The sequence below is a fragment of the Neomonachus schauinslandi genome, chromosome 10 (genome assembly GCF_002201575.2).
Source record: "Neomonachus schauinslandi chromosome 10, ASM220157v2, whole genome shotgun sequence".
Taxonomy (NCBI): Eukaryota; Metazoa; Chordata; class Mammalia; order Carnivora; family Phocidae; genus Neomonachus; species Neomonachus schauinslandi.
Genome location: NC_058412.1, coordinates 52,757,534 through 52,772,078, shown reverse-complemented (window position 1 = coordinate 52,772,078; position 14,545 = coordinate 52,757,534). Strand labels below are relative to the sequence as shown.

Sequence of the window (14,545 nt, the reverse complement as noted above, 5' to 3'; positions counted from 1 at the left end):
TCAAGTCCCTATTTTACCAACACTTTACCTCCTCTCCTGCCAGGACAATTCCCACACTGCAGGACTTCTCTACTAATGAGAAAATCAAACTTGGGATAAAGGAGGTATGGGGATGCCTCTTTAATCATTAAGCATCTGACATTACCCCTCAGATAGTACTTGTGCTGGTCATGTGGACCAAAACACAACATTGCATTTCAGAAGAGGGCACAGATGACCAGTGTTAAAGGAAATCTCCTGATTCCAGCGGATAGGAGTTGTAGAATTCTAGATTGGACTATGGCGCATCAATTACGTGGTGCCTCTTGTGAGGGACTTATGTAGCACTGGGCCCTCACCAGGACCCCCAGGACCAGACCATCTACCCCATGGCTGGAGGAAAGCAGCCAGGACCAGTCTTTGGGATTTGAAGTATACAACTGAATCCTGTCCAGGAGGATGGCTGCGATTCTAATGAAAGAGGACTTCCAAAGGTTAAAAGCTCGGGGCTAGTATATGGAATTTTGGTGAGCTCTTAGGAGACTCCCAGCTGCCATTAGGTTTTATTATTGATGAGTAGGTAGTCCCATTTACCAAGGAGCTGTGCTCTAGAGTCATTGACCCATCTGGGAAGGCTCCTCAGGTTCATGTAGGGTCACAGGAATTGGCTGGAGCTGTCTGAGTACCAAACTCAGAGTGTTTATCCAAACGAGGATGGAAGAGCTGGTGTCCAGCTGACAAAATATCAAGAGGCTTCCTTGAGCAATAGAGACTTCTTTCCATGCTCTTCTTTCCTCCATCGAATAAATGGGTTGATGCTGGAGAGGCAAATATCCTTAAATCCCTCACAGGGGGAACATGAAAAAAAAGTGAATGCAACCCAACATCAGGGGATAGTGACTGAGAGATGTACATGGTGCCCTGAGAGTATGGGGCGGGGGCAGTGAGCCCCATCTATGTTGGTCAAAGGCAAGAGGCAGAGACTGCGTTGAGTCTTGAAGAATGAGTAGGAATTTGCCAGTGTAGACACGGAGTGTCCTGAGCGGCTGGAATATGTATAAAGGCTGAGAGACCAGAATAGAAAAGGCCTGTTGGAAAAGGTTTAGTTTTTAAGAGGAAGTGTCTCCAACCCCTCCTCACCCGAATGCCTGGATCCCTTTCCCCATCTGCCCATCTCCTCACACCCCACTCTGCAGGGCTCTATGCTGCTGCCACAGGAAATTGCTTGTTCTTCCTCAAATGATTGTTTAAATATGTATTTCTGTATTTACTAGAAGAGTTCGGCGTTTTTCAAATGCTGATCTACTATCCTTTAGGGGATTGCTTGTTCTGATCCTTCGTCTATTTTTCTATTGTTTGCCTTTGTAATATTTACTTGTACCAATTATTTACATATCCTGGACACAAATTTTTTGCCTTTTTTATTTGTTACAGACATCCTCTTTCACTCTTGTCTTTGAACCTGTTTATGGCATCTTTTTTTCATTCAGAATTGTAGATGCTTCAGGTAATCAAAATTATCCTTTTCATTAAAAAAAAAAAAAACTACTTTCTGTACCTAAGCTGAAGAAACCTTCACTAACCTGAGGACATAAAAGTCTCCTTCTATAATTTGCCCGATGGATTTAAAGTTTTGTCTATCCCATTAGGCTTTAATACATCTAGGGTTACATTTGGTATGAGACAGTGATCTAATTGGCTTTTTTCAATTAGAAATCCATTGTCACAGCATCATTTATTAAAGGGTTAGTTCTCTGTCCTCAGTTTGAATCACCTTTTTCACTGAATTGCAAGACCCCATGTAGATTGAGGTTTGGGTTCTCTATTCTACCTCATTGGCTCCACGGTTATATTATGTACCGTGCACATGGGGTCATTTTATCTGATAAGGCAAGTTTTCCAGCTTTATTATTCTTTTTCACAATTGCCTTGATTACTTTTAGACCTTTAATCTTCATTTCATTTTTAAAGCCAGCTTTTGAGTTCGATAAAACATACTTTGAGAATTTTTCCTAGAATTAAAGTTATAGATTAAGTTGGGGAAAGTGAGATAGCCTTATGATACGGAGTTGTCACTGTGTGACTGTAACATGTTGTGTCACTTTTGTTCAGGTCAGGCAGACATATCATTTCTGGATGTGGGGCAGAGACGAGTGAATTCTCCTTATAGAGATGGAATACACTCGATCAGAATGCGAATTCTTGGGATATTGTACCATAAAAGGAAGGCACAAAATCTATTGCACAGATTCATTTTAAATGTCTATAAAATAATCTGAAACAAAGAAAAAAATAGCAACAAACAACTCTTTCGAAGTTAAAATTAAGGCAAATGAGTGCATAAAAAATAAAAGTAATCTGAAACCAGTGGAAACTGTACAAAATGTCAGAGTAGAAGGAACAAACTCTTAACCTCAACAACTGTTAGAATGACAGGCAGAAATGCAGAGCTCAGCTGACACAGATCCTCAAGTAAAAGGAAAGCGGCATCATAGCTACACAGAAGAATGGGTTAGAATAGAAAAACCTACTATGAAGTCACTGCAACAGCTTGAGTATGGGCACTGTGGAAAATACTTAGAAGCTGAATTGAAGCAGTAGTAAATGGTATCAGTAAAACGGAAGTCACTCTTGGGAAATAAAGAAGCCCCCTTCTAAAATTCTGTAATTCCATATGTCCTAGAGAAAGTGTCCCTCTTTTTTAGGAAGAAGATTCCTTTTTAATATAATGAAAGTCTGTAAAGTTTTTCTTTTTTTAATTTATTAGTATGACTAGTTACGTTAGATTTTCTTAAATGTTGAACCATCAATACATTCCTGAAATAAACTCCACTGATTAATTAATTATTATTCTTTTAGATTCCTGCTGGATTTGTTTTGCTAATATTTTATTTAGAGATTTTGCATCTATATTTACAAATGAACTTTTATTCTTTTTGAGGAGGGGGGATTTGTTTATGTTTGTATGTTCAGGCATCTAGTTTATGCTAATTTCATTTAAATAAATTGGAATTGTTTTTCTTCCCTAATCAGTGAATAATTTAAATAGCACAAACGTGATGGTTTTTTTAAAGATTTGAAACTGACCTCTGAATCTGGGTGGGCCCAGGGATTTTTTTTTTTAGTGCATTAGTGTGTGGAGTGGGGGTGGAAGGTGGAGTGAAGGGAAGTTCTTTAACAAAAATTAGTCTAAATACCTTTTCAGATAATTTCCAAAATTATAAAAGAGACCAGTTAATGGATAAGTTGAATGTGAAATAATAGAACATAAAGAAAAATGATACAAGGTAAAGAAAAATGAACACCTGATTAAGTAACATCTGCTTTTGTGTTCCTAGATCAGGAAGTGTGCTGCACCACTGGAATGAAATCTATTACTTTGTGGAACAGTTGGCTCATAAATTCATCAGGTGAGAAAGAATGTGTAGTGCTCTGCTATAGGTAAAACTAGCCTATGTTTGTTATTCTACTAATTACTAGCTACTTCGGGCATGCTTTTTGACAAAGGTAGACTCTCAGATCTTGGACCAGAGACTTGACTTTGTTTTCATCTTTGCCACATATTAGGATAACTTTCAGTTCTGTGTTTTTAGGACAACGCTGATTTGGTTATAAGACCAAAATTTTACCTGTCTCTCTTATTGGATTCTATATTCTTCTAGAAGGATCATTAACATTTTTTTCACAGTGGACCACTCTGGGCCAGTTGGCTTATTTTAGTTGGACTCATGTGTAAACAGTGTAGAGTGTAAGGTGACCAACTCATCCCAGTCTGCCCAGAACTTTCCTGGCTTCAGCACTGAAAAATCTCACATTCTGAGAGCTCTCCTCAGTCCTGAGCAAACCACCCTGTTGGTCAGCTGAGCTAGGTGTCTTATCAGATAGAATTCTCTTAGCATTCTTTACACCACTTTCCAAGGGAGGACAATCCAGTTTTGAACATTGTCACTATAAATATTGCAGAGCCTTGGAGGTCCTACTTTCCAGTAAGTATAGATGCCCACTGGAAAAGGAAAGAAGGTCATTTCACCCTCCTTGGATACAGCCTCCAAGGGATGACAGCTGTGATTGCTTTCATGGATGTGCTTGAAGCCAGTTATCAAGGTCTTTGGTAAAATTGTCCTGATCATTGTGAATTCTAAGGCAGCTCCTCTCCTGTGTCATGGCATCTGTAGAGTCTTCCAGCCCATGTGAGTAACCATAAACTTCTTCTTTGAATAATGTTTTCTTTATCTCAGAAGACAGGTTGTCCCCTGAGACCAAAGTAATGACAAACGCATTCCCTCCAAATTCAGTTACTGGTCTCTTTCCTGCCTGCCTGATTGGAGGGAAAGGGTTAGGAGATGTCCTCTCTGTGATGCCAAAAATTGGAAGCTGCAAGCGGGAAGCATCTAAACCCAGATGAATGGGAAAAGCAGATGCTGAGAGGAGAGGGGGGAAGGGGAGATAAGAAGCAAATACATGGGTGGTATTAAAAGCAAAATATTTGAGAGAATTGTAGAAGCTTAGAATTGAAAGCAACAACTTCCCAAGCTATCCTAAGAGGTATTCGCTACCTTCAACTTAAATAGCTCTGGTGAGAAACTGCTGTCTTTGGAGGCAAACAGTCCAATAGTTGGACCATCCCAGTTTCCAGAAAAGCCTCTTTGTCATTGAGCCAACATGTCCTTTCCTATACTCTCATCCGTTATATCCATTTTATCCTTCAGAGTGCTATAAAACAAATCTGCCTCTAGACACTTGACAGTATCTGTTGTGTCTCTGTTTGCTCTTCTGGTCTTCTGTTCTCTCTGAGGACTCTACTGGAAAAGGCTTTGAAGTTAGTCAGATGTGGATTTGAATCCAAGCTCCATTGTGCAACTCTAGCAATTGACTTACCTTGGTTGAACCCTGGTTTGCATGTGAAAATTAGAAGACAAAACACGTGCAAACCAACTAGCCCAGCACCTGGCTTAGAGTGGCCACTCAGCACTTCCCTTTCCCAGTTCATTCAGCAATTCCAGATGCCTCACTATCTGAGTAGCAAAGACGCTGAGAAGTAGGGATTGGGAGGACTTAACCCAATCCTTTCATTTTATTGATAAGGAAACTGAGAACTAGAGAAGCTGACGTGGCTTAATGCAGACCACGAGGCACTTTCGTCTGGTTGTCTCCTCTGGCCCTTCTTGGCTCTGGACCCCCCCTCAAAGTGTGTCACCAAGACATCACAGTCATGCAAACTGTATTTTGACCTGCTGCAGTGCAAGTACCTGTTGTAGCACCTGACACATAGCACATGCTCACTCAATAGTTTTGGATACATGGACAGATTCTGAAAAGGAATGAATGATTTTTATTTATTCACTTTAATAGTCTAGGCAGCTGATATTGCAGGGGGGGATATTCACTGAATAACAGTGGCTGATGCCAGTACAAATATTACCATTTCCAATTTTAATGGGATCCTGGGAATTTCAGGTTCTTTTATTTGTCTTTATTCTGACCCCCTCCCATTTTCCTAGTAATGATGCTGACTCTTCACAATTTCCTTCAAGACCCCAACCCACACCTCTCACCCATCACTTTCAGCAAAGAACTTCACCTCCTATTTCACCAAGAACCCTGGAAATAGCAGAAAAGTGATGTCCTCATGTTCCAGACCTATTCTTAAAGGATGCATGCTTGCCCTTCCCATTGTCTCTGAGATTCAAATATCCCCCCTTTGAAGGTGACCCCTCCATTTTAGTCCATTTATCCCATTGTCTCCAATATCGTCCAGGTCTTTGTTTCTCTCTTGGATTTTTCTCCACCTTTCCTCTGGCTCCATTTCCACATCAATAGACATAAACAAATCTCTCCTGCCCCATGTCTGAAAAAAAAAACAAAAACAAAAAAAACCCAAAACAGAAAATAATGAATCTCCTAATTATGTCCCTCTATAGCTACTATAGATACCTATTTCTTACTGGTATCTCTTACTCACTCAAATATCTTTAAAGATTCAGTGTCTCCATATCCGTACTTTTATCATTCATTCCTTGACTTGCTTCCATCTGGCTTCCATCCCACCTCCCACCTGCTGGCTCTCACCAAAGCCCCTAAGTGATGCCCTAAGAGGACAAAGACAGTCTTGCAGTGCTTATTCTGCTGGATACAGGAGCTTCGTTGGATTGAGAGTTTTCCCTCCTTGAAATTCTCTCCTCCACTGGCTTCTGGTTTCTCCTTTCACCCCACTGACCAGAGCCAGGTCCCTAAATATTGGTGTTGGTTCTAGCAGTGGCTCACTTCCCTTCTCACTGCTGACTCTGTCTTGGAACAATTCCACTCACATCAGTATGCTGAAAACTTCCAAATCAGGTCTCTTGCCAAGACTCATATACCAAATATACCAATTGCCTCTTGGAACCCCACATTTCTCACATTTCAAATTCATTTTTTCCAGAGCTGAACTCTATACAAAAGAAGCAGGATACTATATGGTGCTTAAGAACCCAACTTCCAGAACCAGAAGCTTCATTTTAAGCCCCAGATCCACTACTCTCCCACTCTGTGACCTTGGGGAAATTACTTTATCCTTCAGGGTCTCAATTTCCTTTCGTGGAAAATAGGAATAATAATAGTACTGATCTCATAAAGTTGTTACAAGTTTAATGAGATAATACATGCAAATCACTTACAATAGTGTCGGCCACATCGTAAGCACTTGATAAGATTGACCATTATTATGTTATTATGATAATTATGATGGTCATTATTATCATTTAGGACATGGTGTTTTGCTGATTAGCAGCAGTGAGGTGGTAACAGGCATAATGGTGTCATGGACAGAGAGCCCAGGTCTGTTTCAAGATACCAACATTCAATTCGCTAGGTACTGCTTGGGCTCCTACCAAGTATAAAACACCAGGGTAAGCGTTTCCAAAGATGCATCAGACACATGGTAATGAATGTAGACTTCATCCTGGCGGCAGTAGGAACCATTGGAGATTTTATAGCAGATGAGTGACGGGTCTAATTTATATTTTGGGAAAATGGTTCCGGAAGCAGTGTGAAGAATGAATTAGAACACAGGATGATGCCCAGCAAGGTCACCAGCTAGGAAACGATTGCAGTGGTCAGATAGTTGAGGTCAAGGTCCTAAGCAAAGAAATGGAAAAGGGGGCGTTTGAGAAATGTTGCAGGAAGTGGGAACTATAAGATACGGGGGCCAGATCAGGGAGGGGAGGGTATTGCATTGTGAAGAAACAGGTTCATGCTGTGACAGATGAAGCAGTTGGACACCCAAAGAGAGCCCAGCAGTCTACTGGTGAATCCACTACACCCTGATAGTCCATCTTTTGTTTTTGTCTTTTTTAATGTTTGTTTTGTTTTTGTTATTTCTGCTGGTCCATCTTAAAGACAGAGAAATATGTTTGGTCCTCAGCTGAGAGTAGTTCCGTCTCCCAGAGTGTGGATTTTCCATGGACAAAGCGCCCAAGCACTGCCATCTACAAACCACGCTGCTGTGTTCATGAATATTGAGAAGTGTAACTACCAAGCAGAGAGGATATTCTTGTGGCCCATCAGCACATTCTCCCCTTATAGGATAACCTCCTTGGGAAACCAAGGCGAAATTAAAAGTTGTGGTGATCCTGCTTTCAGAGGAAAGGGAATTCGTAGTATGATCTTAATGGCTGATGGCATCCAACTGCAACAAGCTCAACCACTCTCCACGTTAGCGTCCACTCGACTGCCATGGGGACGCTATCTAATCTTACCTATTGGGGTCCCCCTTCTATAAACACCATGCAGGCCAGTCCTCTTCTGGGGTCGTATCTCTTCAGACAGAGCACAGGGCAGTGATGAATTTTAGCTTTTGTACTTATAATCCACCCTTACTGAGCAGCGGGGTCAAATCAGAGGCAGCCTCCAGGAAGACAATGTAGGTCTTGCCTTTGGTCCGCAGCTTCGAGTCTGCTGCTGGCTAAAGACTTGCAGCACCAGCTGTGGAGGCCCTCTTTGGTTTGAAGGGCCTCAGCTTCCGCAGCTGTGATACAAAAGGGAGAACAGAGAGGACGACCGGAAGGAAATGGCATTCCACAGTCTTTCTATCTGCCCTAATGGAATTTCTTTTCCTTTCCAGCCCACAGCTCAGAATGTCCTTTATTGTCTTCTCCACTCGAGGCACAACCCTAATGAAGCTAACAGAAGACAGGTAAGGATGCTCGCCTTCCCTGTGCCTCAGTCAGTTGAGCGTCTGCCTTCGGCTCGGGTCATGGTCCCGGGGTCCTGGGATCGAGCCCCGCATCAGGCTCCCTGCTCAGCGGGGAGCCTGCTTCTCCCTCTCCCTCTGCCTGCCGCTCCCTCTGCTTGTGCTCTCTCTCTCTGGCAAATAAATAAAATCTTTAAAAAAAAAAAAAGCCCACATTTTCTTGAGTAGTTTGGATATTTGTACCCTAGTCCTGGCCCTCTCAGTCATTTTAATCTTATAGTTCTCTTTTCACTTAAGCCTTGAACTTTGCACATTGACCCATCTGCTAGTTTACTCTGTGATAACTGATGGAATTCCCTGATGTTGGTGAAATTCTGTAAACGACTAAATCACATTAAGGTAGAACTTATATTTGATTGGCAACCCGGTCTGCTAACTTGGAGCAAAATGGGAGCAAACCAAATTTTGGGGGGATTCTATTTTCTTTTATTTAAATTAGATTTATTTTGTGGATTAAGATTTCGGAGATATAATAAACATACTGTGAGAGAAGTAAGAACTTGAAATATTATCATACATAATTACTAGGGCAGGGACTAGAAAGGGAGGGTGTACGGGACCACAGAATAAAAGGAAATTTGAATCAGGTGTAGAAAACTGTTGTTGACATAAAAGGATTACTTAGACCTAGCTGAACAAAAATATTATTTTGGATTTTACCACTTACCCATGAAAGCTAGCAAAAATCGAGACATGCCATTTGTTCATAGTTAGGATGGTGTATTGGGAGTGGAGGTAACAGTTTTCCTGAGTTAAGGACTCTGTCCACTTTTTACAAAGTGCTATGGTAGGTGGGGGCCGGGGGTGGGGACACATGTGGGACTGTTGGCAGACTTGCGTATGGACACATAAGGAAAAGGAAAGGAGGAGGGGCAAGCACAGGGAGGACAGGGAGACTTTCTTCTTCTAGAGAGCAGAGTAGGACCAACAAGATGGAGTAAGGTTTTCTGGATTTTGCACCAACACAGCAAATCTGAGCTAGTCCCCATTTTTCTCCACATTTTTGTTTCCTGTGTGTAACAAAAAGAATACTCTGTACCATATAGAAGTTTCCAAGTCCTGTTTCTCCTTTAGCAGTATCTTTTATTCACACATGCCATTTGCAATGCACAGAAACCCCATTTTAAAAACAGGGGTTTCTCATTTCCTATTAACAGAAGTAGAAACTAAGGCCATATCATGTTCCTAAGGATACCAAGCAGAACCCACACTAGATGCAGGCTCCACATTCTTGCCATTGTACCTTGCTGCCTTCTGTTATTACACAGAGAATCATAAAGCCCGGGAGAGTTATGAGACTTTCCTTCAATATTGGCCAAGGATTTTAGGAAGCTCTGAGACAGTGTCTCTGGCTTATGGGCTATATGGAAGATTCCTCCTCTCTCTGTCTTTACATGATGACATCCTTTATGCAGAGATGCCTTTTGTTCCGAGAAAACCCTCTCTCCCATTCTTCACATCCTCCTACAACCCAGGCTGCCTGGTGCTGCTCCTTGCTGACTCCACTCGTTGCGTGCTTGAGTTTGGCCCAGAGACCTAGATCTTACATCCTTTGTGGGTATTTTGTGTGCTACTGCTCACGGCCTCTGGGAAGTGGGGAGGGCAGAGGGGGTCACAGATTTATAAACACTGTTAAAATGCCGGGGCTTTCAGTCTCGTTTTGGTTATGCTAGTTCAAATTAGTCATCTGAATCCGACTTTGAATCTACTGTTTTATGCCTTAACTTCACTACTCCTAGTTTCCCATACCAAGGAGAAGACAGAGATTAGAATCTCCACTTTGCAGGAAGCAGTATTTAATATTTAAGGGCTAAATATGCATCAAACAGCGAAAAATGCCTTGCTAAAGGCTGTATGGGTTTCACATGGTGACTGCTTGGCCTTACCTCTGGGTGAGCTGGCAAAGCATGAATGGTTTACTGACACTTCCCCAACCTTCTCAGCCCAGGAGAAATGTGGATGAGCCTTCCCTCTCCGAAATACTTTCTCATGAGATTGGCTAAAAGAATTAGGCTTTCAGAACTTCCAAGCTGGTACTATTTCTGAAAGATATGACTTCCAGTGTTTTTAGTTGGTCACAGGAATTTTTATGTTTTTCTCCATATCTCATTTGATCTTCACAATATCCCTATAAGAGAGTAAAAGATTCGTTATTGTACGGATGTAATAAGTGAGGACACAGTGTAAGTTAAAAAAAAGGTGTTCAAAAACAGGACATGAATTCACAGAGACTCTCGTTTCAACAAGAGCAAAAGATTGTGGGTAAACCAAAAGAAATACTATCAAAGGAATATTTGCATCCAGCTCTTGGGATCCAATCCACATAAAGAAAACCACGAGAAGCTTGAAGAAATAGAACAGAAAATAAATATGGTGTGTTGAGATGTAGTAAAGGAATTACAACCAGAATTATAATACCTACCATCTGTGTCTTTTATCTGCTAAGCACCTTACATATCATTTCTCATGTATCCCCATATAACCAGTATAATTTCAATTTCCAGTGGGGTCTCACTGTTTTATATGGAATATGCCATTTTTCGCTATCTGCTTTCAAGATTTTTTTCTTTATCTTTAGCTCTTCAGCAGGTTGGCTAGGATCTATCTAGGCATGGTTTTCTTTGAGTTTATCTTATTTTGGCTTTGCTGAGCTTCTTGAATCTATAAATTTGTCTTTCACCAAATTTGAGGAATTTGCAGCCATATTTCTAAACTATTTTTTCTGTACTAGTCATTTTCTCCTCTCTTTCTGGGATTCCAATGACACAGATTTAGACCTTTTGGTATGATTCCACATGTATCTGCAGGTCTGCTCAATTCTTTTCCAATCTTTCCTCTTTCTGTTTTTCAGATTAGATCATCTCTATTGATCTATCTTCATGTTCCCTGACTCCTTCCTCTGCCATCCCCATCCTGCCATTGAGCTCATCCATTGAATTTTTTATTGCAGATACTGTGATTTTCAGTCCTAAAATATCTATTTTGTTCTTTTTAAAATTTTTATTCCTCTGCTGAGGTCATCTATCTTTCCATTTATTTCAAGTGTATTTACCTTTACCTCATGGAGCAGAGGTATAAGATAAATATATAAATATTTAAATATATATGTAAATATACAGTATATAAGATATAACATAAAATTAAATATATTTTATATAATATAATTAAATATGTAATGAGATTACATATGAGATAAATATATTGGATTAACTATATGTAATGTAATTATAGTAGAATATATAGAAATATAATAGATAATACTAGTAGAAATATAGTAGAAATGTAATATATAAATACTATAAAATAAATTCATAAAGCATATTTATATGCTTTAAATTCTTTGCCCGACAATTCCATAAGCTCAGGATTGGCATCTTAATTACCTTCTCTCATGAGAATTGGTCACATTTTCTAGGTGTTTGTACATCGAGTAATTTTAGACTATATTCTAGAAGTTTTTAATACTAGGTTGTTCAGACATCTTCAAATCCTCTGGAGAATATTAATCTTTCTCCTCTACTTGAACTAGGTTCAGACCACAAGCTCTATCTCTTCTGTGAGTGGTGGTTTTTATTTCAGTTCAGTTTTGAAAGCCTTTGCTAAGCTGCTTTGAGTCTGTCCTATGCACGTGCAGCTCAGAGATGAGCCTGGGACTTACACAGTTTCACAGAATTACTGGGACCCCCTTCTCCAGTTCTCTATCCTGCAGGATTCCCCACACACTATGTTTCCCACTTAGGCTGCCCTTTGCAAGTCCGCTAGCAAGAAGAATGGTGTTTCTCTTGGAGTTTGGCCACTACACTGCTTTGTGCCGTTCTCTACTGAGGTCACCCATGGGGCAAAGGCAGGAGTAATCAAAGAGAAATGAAAGTGGGGATTCTCTCCACATTCTTTGAACCCCAAGGGCTCCCTTTCCCAGGGGCCTGAGATATGGTAACTTCCCAGGCCACTACCATGTGACTGAGACCCACCCTCCGGTTAAAGCCCTGAAAGAAAAGAGGGGGGGAATATGGAATCCATCCTTGTCTGGGTTACTTCTCAGGTTTTAACTACCCTGCACAACTCATCTGCTTTGTTTACTTTTTAGAGTCCTTATGTGTTGGCTTTTTTTTTTTGTCCAGAGTTTCTCTAATAATCACCAGGAGAGATAGCCAGTAGCAAGTTTACTCCATCTTGCCTATTACTTCCATTTTATAGATAAGGGACACTGAGAATCTGAGTTCAGAGAACTTGCAATGGTCAAATAACAAAAATGGGAGAATTAGTATTCTGATTCTGGTTTCTGGGTTTGGTCCAACTCGTGTGTTCTGCATTATATCATGTTGCTCTTCCAAGATTTCTTAACTTCATCGGTTTACAAAACAGTTGACAAATTGTAACACATCAGCGTAATAAAGGATCCAATGTTAATTTAAGTACTGTAACATCCATGAATGTTAGGATACATTATGTTAGTATTAACTACTGCATATGATTCCCTGAGTACTCCCTGGATAGTCTTTTTCCTGATCTTACTTTAAATACTTCAGATATTTCATCATTTGGAAATGAGATCATCTCAAGGAAGTCCAACTCTTCCTTTAAAAGAAATCAAGAATAGATACTCAATTTAATCAAATGAATTTTTGGCATCTATTAAGATGATATTTTTTTCTTTGACCTACTAACACAGTGAAATGCATTAAAAAGATTTTTTAATATTGAATCATTCTTGCATTTCTGGTTACACTTGGTTGTCATATATTATTATTTTAATGTAGAGTTGAACTCTTTTCTGCATTTTATTCAGAAATTTAGCATCAGTATTCATAATTATGACTGGACTGCTATTGTCCTTTTTATGAATACTTTTACCTACAGTATTTTTATACTTTTTTTTTTTTTACATGTAGATCATTATTTCTAGAAATTAGTCTGATGTAAGGTATAGGGCCAAGATCCATCCTTTTCTTCTAAGACCTTAGCCAGTTTTTCCATCATTTGCTGAATAATCATTTACTACCAGTTTGAAAAATTATACTCTTTCATAGACTTGGATCCATTGCTGTGTTTTCTATGCTGATACACTGCATTTCTGTCTGTTCCTAGCTAGGGCCACACTATTTTTATTAGTTTTGGCATCTGGAAGACCAGTCCTTCTTCACTTCTGATCTTGAGTGAAAATCCCCCTGGTCTTTAGTAGTTTTGTTTTTTTTTTTTTCCCCCTACCATGGTCATTTTAAATAATTTGTTTAATGTACCACAATATTCTTGGGATTTTCACTTGAATTGTATGGAAAGTGCAGAATCACCTTAGCAAAATGGCATTACAGTTTTACTGTATGTATTTTCTTATCTAAGGATATATCCCTTCACTTATGTCTCTTACTAAGGTTTTGTTGTTTTCTTCAAATCAATCTCATACAGTGTTCATAAAGTTTTTTCCTAGGCATTTTTAAGTTTTCCTTCCATTGTGAATGAGTTTTTTCTGTTGTATTTTCTAAATTACTGGTTTATATAATTTCTACTTTTAAAATTTATTGATTTGGGGGGCACCCGGGTGGCTCAGTCAGTTAAGTATCTGCCTTCAGCTCAGGTCATGATACCAGGGTCCTGGCATCGAGCCCTGCATCGGGCTCCCTGCTCAGTGGGGAGTCTGCTTCTCCCTCTCTTTCTGCCCCTCCCCCTCCACTCCTGCTCAGTCTCTTGCTTTCTCTCTCTCTCTCAAATAAATAAATTTTTTAAAAATCTTAAAATTTATGAATTTTTGTTGGTAGACTAGTATGTGATTAAATTTTATTTATCATCCATGAATGTTGGACAATAAAGAAATATATTGATTAAATTTATCAAATATCTTATGTTTTTGTTTACTTGATCTGTGAAGACAGTGAGGTATTTTTTAAACTTTCTGCCATAACTGTTTTATGTGAATCTCCAACACACTGCTTTATAATTTATGCCATATTGTTTAGTTCACATGGATTTTCATTATGGACTATACTTCTAATCAACATAAAATAACCTTTCTGTTACCTTCCATGATTTTTAAGTCCTTTGTCAAAAAAATATTATGAACTTAAATTTCTAAAAATATTTTCCTGCTATATCTGTGTCCACCCATTTATCTTTTACCCTTCTTTGATAGTTTCATTTTCCACCAATGATTTGAAAAGTATAATTTGAAAAAGTATAATTTCATTTTTATTCTAGTAACAGTTCCCAATGAATTTTGCTTGTCTTTATAATGGCAAGAATTAAGTAATATCATTTAATCTCCTTGCTGAATTTTTAAAGAATTATTTGCATTATGTCTCATAAGTACACACACGTACATGTACATATTTCTTTTCCAGC

General features: G+C 39.4%; 1 protein-coding gene across 1 annotated transcript in view; it reads left to right on the top strand.

Annotated features, from left to right (window-relative positions):
- ANTXR1 (ANTXR cell adhesion molecule 1) overlaps window positions 1-14,545 on the top strand; it is a 219,499-nt gene that overhangs the window by 22,682 nt on the left and 182,272 nt on the right. Inside the window, exons 2-3 of the mRNA XM_021699264.1 lie at window positions 3,318-3,389; window positions 8,081-8,152. Of these exons, the coding sequence (XP_021554939.1) occupies window positions 3,318-3,389; window positions 8,081-8,152 (144 nt within the window). The remainder of the gene's footprint in view (window positions 1-3,317; window positions 3,390-8,080; window positions 8,153-14,545) is intronic.